Source organism: Eubalaena glacialis, chromosome 7, assembly GCF_028564815.1.
Source record: "Eubalaena glacialis isolate mEubGla1 chromosome 7, mEubGla1.1.hap2.+ XY, whole genome shotgun sequence".
Classification (NCBI taxonomy): Eukaryota; Metazoa; Chordata; class Mammalia; order Artiodactyla; family Balaenidae; genus Eubalaena; species Eubalaena glacialis.
Window position 1 is genome coordinate 5,576,621 of NC_083722.1, and position 18,416 is coordinate 5,595,036.

The following is an 18,416-nucleotide window of genomic DNA, read 5'->3' on the forward strand; positions in this document are numbered from 1 at the left end:
GAAAAAGTGATGGTTTTCTGTTCTTCTTCAATTGATTCAGGTGGCATTGATTTAACAGCTGATTTTACTTTTATTTAGTTAAGGCATCAATTTAGGCCTTTTATGGGATCGTAAAAGGGAAAGGTTCCCATCGGGGTGTTGATCAGATCTTTCTTCCTAGCAGTGACCTCTTTGCCTTTGCCACCTCGCCACTCCTCGGGTGCCTCCGAGAATACTCTGTACTTGAAACCTACGCGCGGCGGAGGCGATGCCTCCCGGGAGAGGGAGGGTGAAAGAAGGGGGCGGGCCTATTTAAATACAGGCGAGACGCGCCTCTTCATTGGCCGCCAGCCTGTCCGTTACCAAGAGGGCGGGGAGACCCGGGGGCAGGAGTGCGGTACCTGAGTGAGACGCGCACCAGAAAGCCCACGTTGGCCGCTGCGGGGAGCGCGGCTCCGAGACGCGGGAGCCTGCGAATTCCGGCGCCGACGCCGCCGCTCCGCGCACGGGTCCTCTTCTCTCCCATCCCTTCTGCGAGCGGGGTTTGCAGGGCAGCCGAACGAGCACGGAACGGAAAGCAAGAGCCTCACCGCCTCCGCTTGGGGAGTGGAACGGCGCGCCGAGATCTTGAGGGGGAGCGACAGTGCCGTGCCCGAGGGCGGAGGGGGCGCGGAGTTCGTGAGAGGGAGAAGGAAGTGTAAGCCTCGCGGAGAAGGTGGGCATCTCGGGACGCCTTGTCCGCCACGGCCGGGGCCCCGCGGCGGGGTAAACTTCACGGCGGCCGTGCAAGCCGGGGAGAGGCGTGCGCGGGGATGATGCCGGGCATCCTCCCCAGCTGGTGAGCGGCCCCGCCGTCCGTCCAGCCGCTCCGGAGGGCGCAAGGCAGCGCACGTGCGCGGGCAGCCGGACCCCGGAGGGACTGCGCCGTGACCCGCCCAGGAGCCAGGGCGCCGGCTGCCGCGCGGCCCCGACTCGGACGCACCTGGCCCGGAGCTTGCGCCTCCGGGGACCTGCGCGGGAGCGTGGGGCTCCCCCCCTGCCCCTCCAGCGGCCCTCCCGGGGATCGCCCCCTTCGCCTTCCCTCCAGCCTGGGCAACTGCGGGCGCCCCAGACGACCATGAGCGATACGGACTGAGGGCCAGGAAGGGGAAGCGAGCCCGCCGAGAGGTGGCGGGGCTCTTCACGCCCAAGGGCCACCGCGGCCGCGCTCCGGCCTCGCTCCGCCGCTCCACGCCTCGCGGGGCCCGCGGGGCCAGCCCGGCCCGGCGGGGATGCTGGGGCGGAGGGCGCCGTGGCTGTGCTGGTGGTGGGGACTGCTCTGCGGCTGCTGCGGGCCCCCGTCCCTGCCCGCCGCCGGGGGCGCGCTGCTGGGGGACGGCGGGCGCCCCGGCCCCGCGGAGCCGCCGCCGCCGCCGCAGACCTCCTCCTCGGGCTTCCTCTACCGGAGGCTCAAGACGCACGAGAAGCGGGAGATGCAGAAGGAGATCCTCGCCGTGCTGGGCCTCCCGCACCGGCCCCGGCCCCTGCACGGCCTCCAGCAGCCGCAGCCCCCTGCGCTCCCGCCGCCCCCGCCGCCGCCGCAGCAGCCTCGCGGGGAGCCCCCGCCCGGGCGGCTGAAGTCCGCGCCCCTCTTCATGCTGGACCTGTACAACGCCCTGTCCGCCGCCGACGACGAGGACGGGGCTTCCGACGAGGAGAGGCGGCGGCCCGGGCCGCGCGGAGGGGCCGGCTCGTCCCAGCCCCGGCAGGCGGCCCTCGGCAGCAGGAGCGTCCTGGCCCCAGGACCCGGCGGCGGCGGCGGCGCGTCTCCACTGACCAGCGCGCAGGACAGCGCCTTCCTCAACGACGCCGACATGGTCATGAGCTTCGTGAACCTGGGTGAGGATCTGGGGGAGCGTAGCGACCGGCACGTTCCCCCCCCCCGACCCCTGTTTCCCATTTCCCGGGCCCGGGGAGGGGGAGTGAGGGTGGAGGAGCCCCTGGCGCTGGGGAGCCGGGCTGGCGCGGCGGGGACACGGGGACGGACCGGTTGCCCTCCCACCACCTGCGCGGCCGGGGGCGGCACGTGCGCTCCCCGCGCCCGGGCTGAGCGCGGCGGCGGCGGGCGGGCTGGGACGCTGGGTCCCGAGAGCGGCGCTGGCTGGCGCGTCTCCGTGAGCGGCCGGAGCACAGTCCGCGCTTTTCCCGTTGGTGCCCGGCTCGGGCCACGCCAGCCCGACTGCGGCACAAAAGTCCGGCCCGAGTGGAGCCAGCTGGGAAGGAGAAAGCTCTTCAGCACTTTCCCCTCCTGTTTTGGTTCTGCATCCTTAACGCTCTGAGTGCCAGTTTTCCCACCGGGACTCTGGGGCATCCGAGAGCAGCTGAGAACTCTGGAAACTTGACATGATTGCGTTAAGTGGTATTCACGGAATTGGGGGAGGAGGGATGCAGGAGGAGGTCCCGAAAGGACCGCGGAAGGCGCGCCAGTCCCGGCCAGGCGGGGCTCGCGCGGGTTTGGGGCCCGACCCCGAGCGCAGTTGGGGTCACCCACCCAGTGCCTTCGCTCACATGCCTTTGGCCAGTGCCCCAGAAGGCCGAACTTTTGATCAGTGCGGCTCCAGCTGCACGGGCAGGGAAAGGGTGTGGGTTGGGGGCCGGGGTTGGGCCCTGAGCTGGTCTGAACCGGTTGCCAGGCAACAGAATGGAAATTCAAGGGTGGCTAAATCGGGCTCAGCCACAAATGTTCTGTGGCAAACCCGGACGGAGTCACAGAGCCTTTTCCCCCTTGAGTTTTCTCATCTGTTAATGAGAACGGCGTAAGGAAGACTTTTTCCAGAATCAGTGCCTCCGATCTGTGCTACCCTCCATTCATAAACTGACTCAGCTTAGCGTAGACAAAGCGATGTAGGGGACGCGTTCTCTGCGGGGAGAAACGGGGCGCAGTAGCCACGCCCCAGGTGGGCGCAGCCGCGCGGTGGGGTGGGTCTCCGCGGACTTCCTTTCCGGTGCGAGACGCGTGGCTCTGGCCGGGCCCCAAAGTGGGTTAGCAGACGCTTCCCAAAGTAGCACCCACGTCTCCAAGCCACGTCGCAGACGTCCGTCTTTTAAGGACATTATTTACTTGAATAATTCCCATGTAAAAACTTGAAGCGAATCTTTTACAAGTATCTGTAGGAGATGATTCTCAACTCCGCTGAGCGTTGGGGGAAGGAAGGAGGAGTGGGGCCGTGGGGCGAGGTCCGGGAGGATACGGAGCAGGACGATTGACATCCAGGTGGTGCAGAAATCCTCCTGGGAAAAAACTCATGACACAGAATCTCACAGGGAGTGGAGTCTCCAGGCCTGCCAGTCTTGCTCTTTGCAGTGCCAGGGTTTCTGATTGGACAGGAAATGTCACAGTGTGTTGGGACAAAATCCAAGGTTGAGCCACCTCCAAGAAGTATTCTAAGGAAATTCTCATGCCAGTCAGTAAAGTTGGGCGGCGGGGCGCGTGGGCGGGAGGAGAGGGACCAGTGCCTTTCTTTATTCTAACATTTCTGCTGCTTCTGGCTTAGTAAATTCCACCCATTGCTCCCCTCCCCTAAGTTTCCCCACAGCCTTGGGGAAATGTGTTATTGCCTTTTGGGGGTAGTCCCAACCTGAACAAAGTGGGAAGAATGGCACTTCTGGCTTCTTCAGGGACAATCATATTATAGTCTCGAGAAAACGGTTCCTAGGCTTTACACCATGGTTCTCGACCTTGACTGACCATTAGCATCACCTGGGGCGTGGAAAGAAGTAAGGGATGCTGGACTGCTCCTTAGAGCAGTTAAGTCAGAATCTTAAGCTGGTGAGTTTCTGGCTTTTTTTTTTTTTTTTTTGCCTTAGGTTTTTCTAATGTGTTTCCATGGTCAAGAAACACTGGCGTGGGAGATCCTGACGTCTGAAGGAAATCAAAGCATCCCAGAAAGCAATTAAGAACAATGCTTCCTATGTCAGTGGCTCCCAAACATTGCTGTACATGAGAATTACCTGGGGGCTTTTGAAGTCTAGATGCCCAGGTGGTACCACATATCAGTTAAGTTAATGTATGAGGTGGAAGCCAGGTATCAGCGTTTTTAAAGATTCCCCAGGTGATTCCAGTGTTTGGGAGCCACTGGTATTTGAAATTGTGAGAATTAGCTTGAGTAAAGTATGGTGACATTTACTGTGTTTAGTGACCTCCAAATTCTCCCCACTCCTTGCTTTTCTGACCTTTCCGGGTCTACAGGTAGACACTGCTTCTGAGTCGCACTGCTTGAGGCTAGTTGTCAACTAATCCTGCTAAAGCGATGGTTTAACATAGTATCTGCTTAGGGATATTTTCATTTTTCAGAAAGATTTTTAAGGATTCAAAAAACAGCACTGAAAAATTCCAAGAGAACTCAACAGTAGGGTCATTTCAGGCCCAGGACAGGCTGATATGGAAGGAAAAAGATCGCTGGGTAGGGAATTCTGTCCCATGCCCCTCATATCATAACACTGGGCTTTCTGACTGCAAGTTATGACTATCTGTAGGTCCAATCCTGGACTCCACATGGGCAATTAGAGGAGAAAATCATTTCCAGGTAAGTAGAATCCAAGTCACAAGCTATGCCACCTGCCAGTCAAGCAGCTCCATTTAATCTTAATCCATTTAGCAGTAGGAAAGGGGGATTTCATAATGAGAGGCTAAAAATGTGTAAAATCTGATTATCATAGCTCTGAGCATAAGGACAGTTCATTTGAAGGAAGTAATTGCTTAGCAATGTGGATTCTGTAAATAAGGAGAATTCCTTATTGATAATTCTGGGAGAATTCCACGGATTTCTTACTCTGTGTCAATGGCATGTTAGCTACTGCGTTACATGACTAAAGAATCTACAGACAGAAACAGGTTACAGCATGGGTTTTAAAGTATTCTTATACCTACTGACTTAGGTAAGTTACAAACTGAAATAAGGGAATATGTTACATAGTTGTAAACATCCTTCTTCCCTGGGACAGGGGAGTAACTTACTCATGAAATACATTGAAAATGCTTTGAGCCTTGTCAGTCAGAGTGGTTATCAGGAAGTATGAATCAACAGGATACATTTCTCTTGCGTGTATCCCAAAGGCTGGTCATTTGACTGGCCCACTACTGTTGATGTTGACGGTTTTACACCCTCTCTGGGTGAGTAGTCTGGGGATGTGTAACCTCCTTTGTCCTAACCGGCTGGTGTGCAGAGTGCCCGCTGGGCAAGCTTGATGCACTCGTGAACCTGCATTCAATCTGGGCAACACATGCCATTTTCTACTTGTTTTCTAATGCTAAGAAGTGTCTTGGCAGCCTAATAAGCAAGGCTGCCTATTTGGTGACCTTGGAGAAATATCCTGAAATAGCTCAGGTCTTAGCTTAAAATTCACCTTTGAGAAGAAGCCTTCTCTAACCACTCCGTAGAAACTGGCGCTGCCCTCACCCCCACCCACTTACGTACCATCACTGCACCCTGTTTATTTCCTTGGTTGCACTTATCACAAGGAGTATTTTTTTTTTTCCTTTTAAAATTTGCTTACTCATTTGTTTGTCACCCCTCTAGGATGTCAGCCTCGAAAAGCAACCAGATTTATCCACTGTTGTAACCTAAGTTCCTAACATAATGCTGAGCGTACAGAAGGTGCTTAACCAAGATTGAATGAATGAAAGTAGACACTTTCATTTACAATTCATATTTCACTCATCTGGAAGGGTATATCTGATGTTTTATTTAGATCATTTACAAATGGTGTACCCGATTTTTATTAAGAAAAACATTTGAGGTAAGTGAAGACGTTTAGGACATTGAGATTCATGATATCTGATGTATATCATCATGCTTTATTAATATACCTCTTTATTAGTTACCCATATGTATATTAATTTGTAATACACATTACATTTAAGAGTAGTGCAAAGGTTTCATTAAATCTCTGCATTTCAGACTTCATTTATTTATTTTAAATTAATGAGGTGTTGATCTACAGATGCTAGGATACAATGAAATCAAAAACTCAAACTATGGTCAGAAAAAGGAATCAGCATGTGTTAGTACAAGTAACAAGAAACTTATTGTACTAAAAATACTGGCAATCTTCTGAACAAAATTACTCTCGGGAAACATAAATTAGAAGAAAAATGGAATACTCCCTACTTGGATTTGTAACCAGATACACTGTACTGTCCTTTTCTCACAGGATCAGTGGTCCTATTTTTCATTTAAGCTGCCTGTACTTAGGAAGATTTTTGTTAGCAGAAAATAAATCCGTGCCTGCAAGCTATTCACAGCAAAAATAGTTTGGAGAATTTGGTTGCAACTGTGTGGCTCAAAGAAGGAGTAGATAGTCTCCTAAAGAGATTTCAAATAGTAAATGTGAGATTCAGTGGTATTTCAACAAAAAAAGTTGTACAAAGTGTTCTTCACCTCGGATCAAAGGGCAAGCAGATATCATTGTTTAGACCTTGGATGGTGCTTCCTTTGCTTGTCCTAAGAATGGGTAGAAATCCTTTTGAAATGTGCTGAATCATTCTTGGTTCCTCCACTTGAGAGCTTACCTCTGATTAGCATGGAGGAAGGATTCCTAGTGATATAAACATCTGTGTAAGTGAAAAAAACCCAAACTTCAGCACTTCCTCAGCGTGTAATTGCTTCATCACTGTGTCTTTAGAGTTTAGCTACTTTAAATGTTGGGTTTCACATCAGTATTTTCCTTGGATACGGCGGTGGGAGGGTGAATACTGGATATCAAAGGTAGGACAGCAAACTCTCAGATAACCAACTGCTCTCTCATCTTTGCCTCTCCCTCATCTGTTTATGAAGCTGAGTTAGGAAAGGAAAGCAAAACGAGTACAATTTCTTGGGTAATTAACCAGCTTTGTGTAATTTTTTTCTCAAGTCAGTCCTCTACTGTTTCCCATTCTGTATTTAAAAATGAATTATTCCATGGAATGCTCTTTTTTCCTTAATATAAAGCCTTTGCAGTTTTCTCTTTTTTTTAAATCCTCTCCCTTCTGGGTTTCCCTCCCATGTACGTCACCACAGTGCCGTAAGTAGAGTTCCCTGTGCTGTACAGTATGTTCCCACAGTTGTCCATTTTATACATAGTATCAATAGTGTGTATATGTAATCCCAATCTCCCAGTTCCTCCCACCCCACCCCTTGCAGTTTTCTCTTAACTTTTCCATTTGGAGCCTTATTCTGAATACGGACAAGCCTCTCCTCTTGTCTGAATTTGTCACATCACCACCTTTGGCGCCTCCAGCAGTAGGAAGGAAAGTAGACAATATTTTAATCGGATCATTGCATTCCTGACTAGACTAAACTTCCGTAAGTATCTGAGTAAAAGGGGTAGAAACCAACATAGACACTTCCTAAGATGTGAGTCCTTTACAGAGTCCCATGAGTGTAAACAGCTGTGATCCATTAACCTTTCTCCCCGACCCTCCCCAGGCCATTACCCTACCCCGCCGCATCCTAGGGAGGTGACATAGTGTCCTGGCCGAGCGGCCGTCACCCAGGGGCTGATAGGGCGGGCAGGTGGCATCTTCTCCTCCCCTTTTGTGTTCCCCACGAAGAGCTAGCGTGTTCTGTTGCCTTCATTTCTGTTTTCATCATGACAGCTGAGTTGCTCTTATTCAAGCACATTTTCTCATAATACCCTTACTTCCTGGCTCCCCCTTCCTCCACCTCTTGCCCTCCAGAAACTTGGGACCAGAAAATGGTCCCAGTCCTGCCTGGAATGTATGAAAGTGGTGACAACTATGTCAAGGAGAAGGAAAGCCATTCCCGTTGTCACAAAAATTAGTTACTAAAGAACCAGGGCCATATCAACCTCCAAAGTTTTTGTGCGGTGCCAGAAGTTCTCGGAGCTGCAGAGTTATACCTGTATGTCTTCCCCCACGAGCTTTTTTTAAAAACGCTTTTTATTTATTTTAATTTTTGTGTGTTTTTATCTAAAAAAATTTTTTTAATTGAAGTAGAGTTGATTTACGATGTTGTGTTAGTTTCAGGTGTACAGCAAAGTGATTCAGTTATACATATATATCGATTCTTTTGCAGATTCTTTTCCGTGATAGGTTATTATGAGATATTGAATATAGTTCCTTGTGCTCTACAGTAGGTCCTTGTTGTTTATCTATTTTATATATAGTAGCGATGTCTATGTTAATCCCAAACTCCTAATTTATCCTCCCCACCCCAAGCTTTAGAAATAGGACACTGTAGTGCACTGAAGCAGATTGGATTTTTTGGCTCAGTTTACTAGTGTTTTGAAAATATTCTCTGCAATTACTTTTTCCACTGTAAATATATAGTATTTCAGCCTCCTTATGAAGTTAGACTCTGGAGCTGGCTGGGGACACACAGCTACCTTCCATGACGTTGTTTTTCTGGAGGAACGTGCCTAGCAACGGACAACCTGTTTTTTAAGTTGGGTTTCCTCTATCAATAGGCAGTTGGGGATGATTGGTCCATTTGTGTTATCCATGGGTCCTAGAGTTTACAGCTTGAAAGGTTCTTGCATATCATGTTTTCTGTTGTGTTTGCAGTTACATCTGTTAGATGTACTCGGAACCGTTTCTTCCTCGCTGCTGGTACATCTTAAGGCTGAGGAACAACCAACAGAACCACAGAGACAGCTTAACGCATCAGAGGAATAGGGCTATCGAGTTGTTGGTCAGGTGTGAGTGGATAATTCAGGAGAAATTATAAAAGCATGCAAGACCACAGCCCGCGGCAAGAGATGGGGAGCCCAAATCTGGAATTTTGTGGGTTTTCTCTTAGTGGATAGCATTCTCTCCTAGAACTCTGCTTTTAGTAAAGAAAAAACTATGCATCTCTAAAAATATCCCCCTCTTTGGTATGTCGAAGGACTGTTGACCTTAAAGAATTGTTTTCTGCTCCAAAAATGAGTTGAAAACCATGCTGCCCTGAACGGCATTGTTCTACTGATGTCCGCAGGCACTGATTCTCTTCCTGCCCTGCCCATATCCATTATTAAAGAGATTGGGTCCATAATAGAGATGCTATCTAAATTGCATCAGGTAATTCCTGGATGGGTCCCCACGGTCCTGTTATCTCTAACCCAGTCCCAGATGACTGGGTCGAAGACTCCCCTTCAGACATTTTTGCAGAATGAGGTTCTGGTTCTGAGTGGGAGAGCCTTCCTGGCTCTTGGGTTTATGGGCACACGCCCTTGGTTCCTGATCCTGCCAGATAGTTTGGGGATTGTCCTACGCCTGAAATGTCCTTGCTCTGTAGTGCTGATTTTATGTTCAGATTGTTTTCTCATCATCTGAGAGCTCCGAGGGGGGGAGCGGGGTGGCTTCACAGCAGGCAGAAAGCACTGCCCAGGAGCCCTCTCCACGCTGCACTTTGATATCCGCCGACAGCCTTATAATGACTCTCCTACCACTTACCCTTTTCACCTTGTCCAGAATGTAACTTCCAGCTTTAAACATCTGTGCCTGTTGATTGTTATTCCTGTGTTTACAGTCTTGTTGGTTTCCTGTTCATGAACATGGGCTGGCAGAAAATTCTGACTCGTGTTTCAGTAGAGCATGAACTAACTGCATCATCCGTGTGAGCTATTTTCTGATAGCTGACGAGGCCGGGAGATTTTTATGATCGGCCTTGCTTAATCTCTGAGACCGCTAATTTTCTCTCCCCCCCCCCCATTTTCAGTCTATGAGTTGAAATATTCTAAAGACAGAGCCTTGTAAACTACACAGTGAAGGACTGAAAGTTTTACCGTTTTTGCAAATTTTATTGAACACTCTATCAGGATAAATTAGCAGAGAAGCTGTGCATTAAAAAAAAAAATACACTTTACTTTTTAGAGTAGTTTAAGTCTACAGTAAAATTGAGTGAAAAGCTCAGATTTCCCACATAACCCCACGCCTCCGCATGTGCACAACTCCTCCCGGGATCACCATTGCCCACCAGAGTGGTACATTTGTTACAGTCAGTGAGCCTGCATGGACACATCATTATCACTCAAAGTCCATAGTTTGCATTACAGCTGACTCTTGGTGTCGGACATTCTGTGGCTTTGGATGAATGTCTACTGACATGTATCCATCATTATAGTACCATACAGAGTAGTTTTCACTGCCCTAAAAATCTTCTGTGGAGAAACTATGTTTAGCCAGAAAAGCAAATCAGTAAAAGTCCTAAAATTCAAAATACGCAGAGTTTGGGGGAAGGGAAACAAAATACCTTTGTTGAACAATATTTTGTTTCTGCTGCTTTACCCCATCAGTGTATAAGTAATTTTGATTGACTACGTAGGCCTTATTTTGTGCTTCTGTGTGTTGACACCAAATCCATTAGAAATCTCTTTTTTTTTTTTAGTCTAGGAGTTTAAAAATCTTTTTTCGCCCACATACTTTCAGTGAGGTGTCTGTCACCATAGTACCTAGACAATCCCTCAGGCAGAGATATGAGCGATTAAATTTCTCCCTGGCTTGTGCCCTGTTTGATCCATGCTTGGCGGGATTTGGGCGAGTGAAAGAAAGAGGCCTGAAGAATGAACAAGAATTAGAGGAATTCTGTGCTCGTAAATTATTAAAATTTGGGAGGTTGTTGGGGGAGGGGTTAAAGTTTTCAGAAAGGAAGAAAAAATATTGTTAAAACTTAGTGTGATTACTGCATTGAAAAACTCACAAAAATACCTTTTCGTGGCCTTAGTGGCAGGATCGGGGACTTGAAAAGGTTTCCTCAGGAGAGACTGTTTAGATCAGATTAAAATTAAATTAATAGAGACTCCGTAAACCAGAGGTCTTTGTGGGTGAGGCTCATTTGCTTTGAACTGTTTTCTATGAGAAAGGGCTACACAAATTAATGGTAAATAAATGAGAAGATGCAATAATGTAAACAAGGGACATGGTAACCGTAAAGAGTGCTGTTGAACAAATAGTTAGCAATTCATTTGAGGTAGTTTGGGAGTTTGTGAGCATTTCTTTACAAATACTGTACAGGTGAGACACATCATGAATTCTCCCCAGGTCTCCTCGTGTCAGCTATCCGTGTTATTGGGATGTCTGCTCACTGAATTCTAGCTAAATAACCTCCTTTATTTCCCCCACATCCCTGCAGAGATGAAACCTCTCAAAAAGAGGAGCTTGGGACCAGGGCCAGATCAGTGGATTTGAGAAATTCAGCTTTGTTCTCTAACACCTGACTTGGTATGCGCTGTGGTTTAACTACCTCTCTGTCTGGTGGGATAGAAGTTTAATCAAGCCAAAAGTGAAGTGATACCGAAGGGTGGGGCTAAGATTATGGAGGTTAAAGTGAGGAAGAGACAGGTGTCTTCAGTTGAAGATATTTGGAGAGTTGCATTTTTCCCGAGGTCCATGGAACAGGCCTTTGTATTTTTATGGGGTCTGTTTAGGGCAGAATCCCCTAATACCAGCTTTGGGAATTCGTCCCACAAATCTGGCACCTTGCTTATTTCATCTACTTAATTGATGTTGTTTGTCTCTATTGTTATACATGCACATACATGTCATCACTATAAGATGTGGAAGCCAGCATAGCTGCGGGGATGCAGGTGGTACCCACTGGAGCTTAGTTTCTCCCTCTCTCCTCTTGCTTTTCCCTTTCTTCTCTTCTTTTCCTCCCATTAATAAATTTGGCAACTCCATTGCATTTTTTTCCTATTTTCTATCTGTTCTTTTTCCGTAGTGCTGATGCCTTTGGTTGTCATTGACCTAACAGCAGATTGTATACATCTCCATGGATTCTGGTAGCTTCTACCACCAAAACGATGCATTGCTCACTAGAATGGTTAAGTAGCTGGTTTTCTTGATGGTGCTAGAAAGTGCTTAAGGCCTCTTCAGTGTAGAGTTGAGGAAAGAGCACCTGATTAAGATTCGGGAAGCTTAAGCCTCTAGTCTTCGTGTTATCCCTTTTTACAGTAGCATGTTCAAGCCACTCAACCAAAGTTCTGAGTCTTTCCTTGTCTGTAAAATGTGACTATTGGGCTAGATCAGCATTTTCCAAATAGTGTTTCATGGAACACTTTTCCCAAATGCTCTGCAGAGGGAGAGCGTGGAAGCACTTTATGTCATATTCTTTTCTTTGAGATTTCCACGTCTAGGAGCACATTAAAGCCCTAACAAGCCCAGCAGTAGGGAAGTCTGCTAACTTGCTTTAATAGAGTTTTCTGAACCGACTTTTCTTCTGTAACCCTTTTTCTCCCCTGAAACATCCTTGTGTCAGACCCGGGCCTCTCTGTCCCAAGGGCCACTCCTGACCCTCCCCTGGTCTTCTCTGTAGAGCAGGGATGGGACCCCAGAAGGTTGCCTTTCCAGCTGCTACTACTCTTCTGTGTCTCTGGCTCCCTCTGGAAGGGCTGCCTTGTGCCATCTTCCACTGGTGGCCCCAGGCTCTCTTCCTGAGAATGGAAGTGGCTTCTGACTATTGCTAATCCATGGGGTGTCTCACCACGACCTGCTTGCCTTCCCCACTGCGATGCCTCCAGTCCCCTGCATTCAATTCCCTCTGTTGTAAACACTTGCTGGGATTTCTCTTTCCCTGGCTGGACCCTGATTGCTACAGCCTTTTAATTCTCTGGAACACAGCAGAGAAACCCCAGACTATATAATGTTCAGAAATTAATTCTAGGAGTGTAATTCTATTGTGTATCTCTGATTCTTTTTTTAAACAGCTTTCTTGCAGTATAATTGACATACAATAAGCTGCTTATTTAAAGTATACAATATGATAAACTTTGACTTATATAAGCACCTCTGAAACCATCACTGCAATCAAGATAGTGAACGTATCCAGAGCTATTCTTTTAAACAGTTGCCTATGCCAGGAAGTGCAGTAATATCCTAGCCCACAGGAAGCATAGTGAAAATTCCCATGTTTCATTGATGCCATTGCCGTTCATGCTTTTATATGCTTTGAACATCCTTAAGAATATAATTTGCTGAAGATGCTTGTGAATGGTTTTCTTGGATTAGAGAACTCTGGGGTCAAGCCCACTCTTTGCAGTGGTGACTGGCCTCGATCCTGTATCTTACCTCCCATATTTATTTTAGGAGCTCGTAATAAAAATAGGCAGATCTCTTCTAATTTCGATGTCAAGCATCTGGGGCACTTTGGGATGGTTAATGATCATATTGGCATCTTCTTTCTCAGTCCTCAAGTTGAAAAGATTTGATCCTTCTGGCAAACATCACAAAGATGCTTCCTTGTGTTTCTGTTTTAAATTCTGGCAATTGAGGTAGGGCACAAGTCCAAGAAATTTACAAAAGTAGACTCCAATTTACTCCTAACTTTCCCCCGCTATGCTCATCCTTCTCCAAATGTTCTGTAAGCTTAAACAGAACTGCCTTTTTGGGAGGGGGGCAGGTGGTAAGAACATGTCAGTATTGTATTTCTTTATGGCCTTTTGCCTTAAAGAATGACTGATGTCACTTATTATCCTATTATCTCAGCAAGGCAAAAACAGACTTTTATAGCTTCAATCTTACAGCTATGAAAGCAGATAGATAGACAGGGGAGAATTTGGAGATTTGGGGAGAAAATTATTATTTAGAGTAGTGTTAATGTTCCAGGTAGCACCCAGTCACACGATAGAACAGTCTGGTGGAGTTGCTTAGCTCTCTCCCCCGCCTCCCTGCCATTCAGCGAAGCTGCTCTTCCCTTGCTGCCCATTTTGTCCTGTCCCATTGCCATCTGACCTCTGTCCCCATCACTCTGGGGACATTCTTCTATCAGGGGCAACTAACCACTCTGCCCTGAGTCTTCACCCTCCTCTCCGGGAGCCTTTATCCCTCTGACACTCCTTACCCCCCGCTGTACAGTCCTAAGAAATTCCTTAGCTTCTGTAACACTGCTTGCACCCTCTTCGTTCTTTTTCTATCCTCCAGATTGCTGTTTGGGGACATTCCTGAAAAACAGCAAAAGATTCAGAGGGTTGGCATGTGGCACTCGACCTACACATGGGGCTGAGATGGCCGTGAGTTTCGGGGGTGGGGAGCATACTCAGATGTAGGAGTTAGGAGATAACGTGCAGCCACAGGGCGTGATGGTGGCCAGATGCCAGCTTTCAGTGATGCGCGTGCAGGCTGAGTGGACCGTGGTGATGGGGACCCCGGCAGCTGGTGGATTCAGGCAGCCAGATGTCAGCGACAGGGAGGTGTCTCAGCTCGGAGCCCCTCCTCGTGTACTTCCCTTTTGCTTACCCATCCATTCAAAGTGTAGTCAAAGTTTGCTTCTCAGACTGTCTTTGTGCAAGACCTAGTTGGGTTTTTTAAAATGTCTAAATTTCTGTGGACCCATACTTTTGTCAAATTCATTAAAAATGAACGATTAGAGAGGTGAAATGGAAAAAACAAAATATAAAATCAAGCCTCAATTTCTAATGATCAGATTCCATCGATATAAAATGATTGGTCAAGTTGCTACCAAACTGTCTGGACAGTCTCCCTTTTGTACTCGTCTCACTGCAGGACAGTCACGCAGAGTTTGTGAGTCAGCACAGATCTCTCATTTTTATTGGCGTGCAATGAAAACCTTCTTGGACTCGCCAGGACTCGGGGGCTTTGCTGCGGGAATCTACACTTGAACAAGCCCGCGTGGACGTGAGAGTGCTGACAAAGGGCTGAGAACCGGTGTGCTCATTGCTCAGGGTCACCCTCAATCTCTGTCCTCACTCCCACACCCAAGCCGTTGCTGGACTTTCTGCTTCTGAAATCTCTCACCCGCGTCTCCCCATCTTTTTCCTCCATTCTCTCCCCACGTTTCCCAGATGAGGTCTTTATGAGTTTGGCCTGGACTTCTATGCCGGCCTCCCCTCCTGCTAAGCCACCCTTGCATCAGTGCCAGCTCGGTGTTTCTGTAGCACAGATGTGATCTGTTATCTCCCCTCCATCACCTTCATTGGATCCTTATGGCCCCGAAGAAAGCCAGGATGCCATTCTGAGTCCATGCCCTTTCCATTTCATCCCCTCCCCTCCTCTTTGTCCCCACTGTCTTTCAACCAACCAAGTCTGCTCCATGATTTCCTTCCTGTGGCCTTTCTCCTGATTTCTCCCATTTACATTGCTTCACTGCCCATTTCCACATTCTCAGTTTGACGTGTTCTTTAAATCCCAGCTCAAATGCCATCTTATCAAGGAATCCTTTTGGGAATTTGCTTACCATGTGCCACAACTTTTGGGAAGAACATTTGGGGTCTAGTGACCTTCCCCAGTGCAGGTCAGCATGGAGTGGCTTTCGCAGTTCAGATGTGTTTGCAGATGAACTCCGTGTGGCCTAGAGGAGGGAGCTGGGAGCCTTAAGTTCCCGTGTGGGGGCTCCACCTGCCAGCTGGGTAGATCTGGGAAAATCACCTTCAACACCGACTTCTCTGATCCTTTGTCATGCAATGCTTTGTTCCTCTCAACACCCCTTCTCTCCACAAGTACCCAGCGCTGTGCCTTACCTTACATGATACTCAATAGATGCTCATGGGATGGATGAGGGTCGGTTTCTGTAAAATATAATGACTGTGTGTGGTCTTCTCTCTCTCAACGCGAATAACGTCAGTTATTTGAATGAGAGAATTCTAAATGGTGAAACACTGCAGATCTGAGGAATGCTTATGAACTTCCATTTCACCGGTGGTTATAAAGCAAGATGTTGCCTTCTTTTGGGGTTTATGTTCTGTGACTTTCTAGATGGTGGAGGGGGAAAAAAAGGCCTCAGGGAGGAGAGATGTTGTTTTCCCTCTATCTGATGTCATTATGACTTTAATAAGTATTCATAGGAGTCAGAAGTGCTGCTGGATCTAAATTTAACTTTCCTGCTTATGCCACGACTCCGCCTGCAGGTGTCAACGCCAAATACTTATCTTGTCAGCTTCTCCAGGAGGCCGCTGGCTTGGCTTCCGTAGTGAAGGTGTTAGACACTCTGTTTACATAAGGGCTGAGGGAGTGACATCATGTCTATTGAATCAAAGTCACTCAGCTCCCCAGTGGGCAACAGGGAGCGTTTAAATACCCAAACCAGATCAAAGCCAAGGGCAGAGTTGAGATACCCCTGCCCAGGAGCAGCGAGGTCTGGTCAGAGGGAGGGTGGTCTCTTGGGTGGGTGTCCGAAACAGACGTGCATTATTGCCTCCCTGTGTTGCCAGACCATTGGTGAAACGAATCATGCGGAATAAAACTCTGAGCGGCCAATCCAGAGAGACGGCTTAAGTGGGCGCAAGTGCGTCCAAATAGGTCGGAAAAAATGTCAAATCAGTGTAAGCGCATGCAAGATGGGATGTTTCTTTTTATAGGCTGTTAGGAAAGTTGTTTAAAATTAAACAACTCTTCAGTACTTAAATTATGTATAATGAGTACAGGTAGGTCCTGGAACAGAGAACTTTTTTTTTTTTTTTCTTCCCTATCCCACTTCAATTTTGCTCTCCCTACTAGAGTATGCCAGACATAAACACTTTCATTTCCAGGATATATATTAGCCTTAGTGTGGAGGGAAGGGGGAGAGATGGCATTGATAGAGGCCAGAGAATTAGCAAATCTAGTTCACTTTCACATTTTTATTTGATGAAATACGAGGATGTAGCCACGGGAACTATGAAAATAATTCGAGACTTGTAAGTCCCATCAAGTGATAACCTTGTGAATTTTATACCTTTTAAATATAGGTAAATGTAGAGGGAGATATATTATACAGTTGATACTCCCTTTACACCTCCCAACCCCAAATAAATAGTTTATTGATATACTCTCCAGCTTGGTTGCAGTGTAATTGACAAATAGAAATTGTATATATTTAAGGCGTCCATGGTGATGATTTGATATATTGTGAAATATTGTCACAATCAAGCAATTAACATAGCCATCACCTCACAATTTCATTTTCTTTTTCTTTTTATTTGTGGTGAGAACACTTAAGATCTACCCTTTTAGCAGATTTCAAGTATACATTACAGTATTGTTACTGTAGTCACATCACTGTGCAGGAGATCTCAGGGACCCATTCATCTTGTGTAACTGAAACTTTGTACCCTTGGACCAACATCTTCCTGTTTCCCCCGCTCTCCCAGCCTCTTGCAGCCACCATTCCACTTTATGCTTCTACGAGTTTGGCTATTTTAGAGTCTACGTATGAGTGCGATCACACAGTATTCATCCTTCTGTGTCTGGATTATTTCACTTAGGATCATGTCCTCCAGGTTCATCCACGCGGTCGAGAATGGCAGGGTGTCCTTCCTTTTTAAGGCTGAATACTATTCCATTGTATGTATATCCCATGTTTCTTTTTCCATCTGTGGATGGACACTTAGGTTGTTTCCACATCCTGGCTAGTTGACTGTTTTGTTTTTTATTTTTACCTTTGGCCGTCTTTAGGAACAAGTAACCGTGTGTAATGTTGCATTATTTGGGAATTGTAAGGTTACGTTGTCTCAGCCGTTGTACTATCTACCCCTCGTTTTCTTCCCATTTGGCTCTTGTAAGGAGCACGATTTATCTTGCATCTGTAGGGTGTTCTCTAACCAGGGCACTTCCACTCTCCTCTCAGGGTTGGATGACACGAGACACTCTTTCTGAAGCAGATGGGTCACTCCTTTGGCTTCTCTTTTCCTAGAGGCCTTTGTTTTCAGGACAGTGGAGATGCTTGCTCCTTCCCACGCACCTGATCCCTCTGTCTCCCCCATCGGGCGATCTGTTTCCGTGGCTCTTCTGTTGCTTGGGGCCTGGCTCACAAGAAACTGAGCTCAGAATCGAAACTCCTTCCAAAATGCCAACTTGCATCCCTAAACACCACAGGGACAACTGGGGTAGCCCCGTTTCACTCTGCGAAAATAAAATATGTCACCAGGACGTTTCACTGGAATGAGGAATTTATTTCCATGATTCTAAGGTCAACTGCAGTACACAGTTTTTCCTTCTGGGCAGCAAACATGTTTTACCAAACCCTTACTTAAGAGCTTTTCGTTTATAATTCCGTGATGAGTTCTTGGCTTCCTCCTTGTTGATGCTTGCAAATATTGTGATTGACTTCCACACCTTTTTGAGGAAGCAAATTCCAAGTTATGATTCATCTCTTAATTTTGGCCAGCATTTTGTTGTGAACATTTTCAAACGTACTGAAAAATGGAAAGATTTTATAGTGAATATCTATGTACCCTCCACAGAATGCAAAAAAGATCTATTTGTAAAAGGGTTACAGATAGCATATGAAGACAGAAGGACGTTGGTTCTACTGTTGCATCATTTTAGATTTTGGGAGATAGAGTGGTAGAGAGCATGCCTCTAACTAGGTGGCATCTGAGGCGTCCTGGGTGGTACACCCTGAAGACAAGCTTCCTGAAACCCAGGGATTATCTTCCATATTAGAAATGACAGGTTGACTTGGTTGTCCAGTGTTTATGGAGTCCCTTGAAGGCACCCGGCTAGGTGCTGACCACAGTAGGGACAGGGAGAGGTAGAGTTGCGTAGG

The 18,416-nt window shown here is 47.3% G+C and overlaps 1 protein-coding gene across 2 annotated transcripts in view; it reads left to right on the top strand.

Moving 5' to 3' along the window:
- The first annotated feature begins 356 nt into the window (after positions 1 to 356).
- Positions 357 to 18,416, top strand: part of BMP6 (bone morphogenetic protein 6) — a 145,273-nt gene continuing 127,213 nt past the window's right edge. For both annotated transcript variants that reach the window (XM_061195699.1, XM_061195700.1), the window contains exon 1: positions 357 to 1,857. In XM_061195699.1, the coding sequence (XP_061051682.1) occupies positions 1,251 to 1,857 (607 nt within the window). In that variant the 5' untranslated portion in view covers positions 357 to 1,250. The remainder of the gene's footprint in view (positions 1,858 to 18,416) is intronic.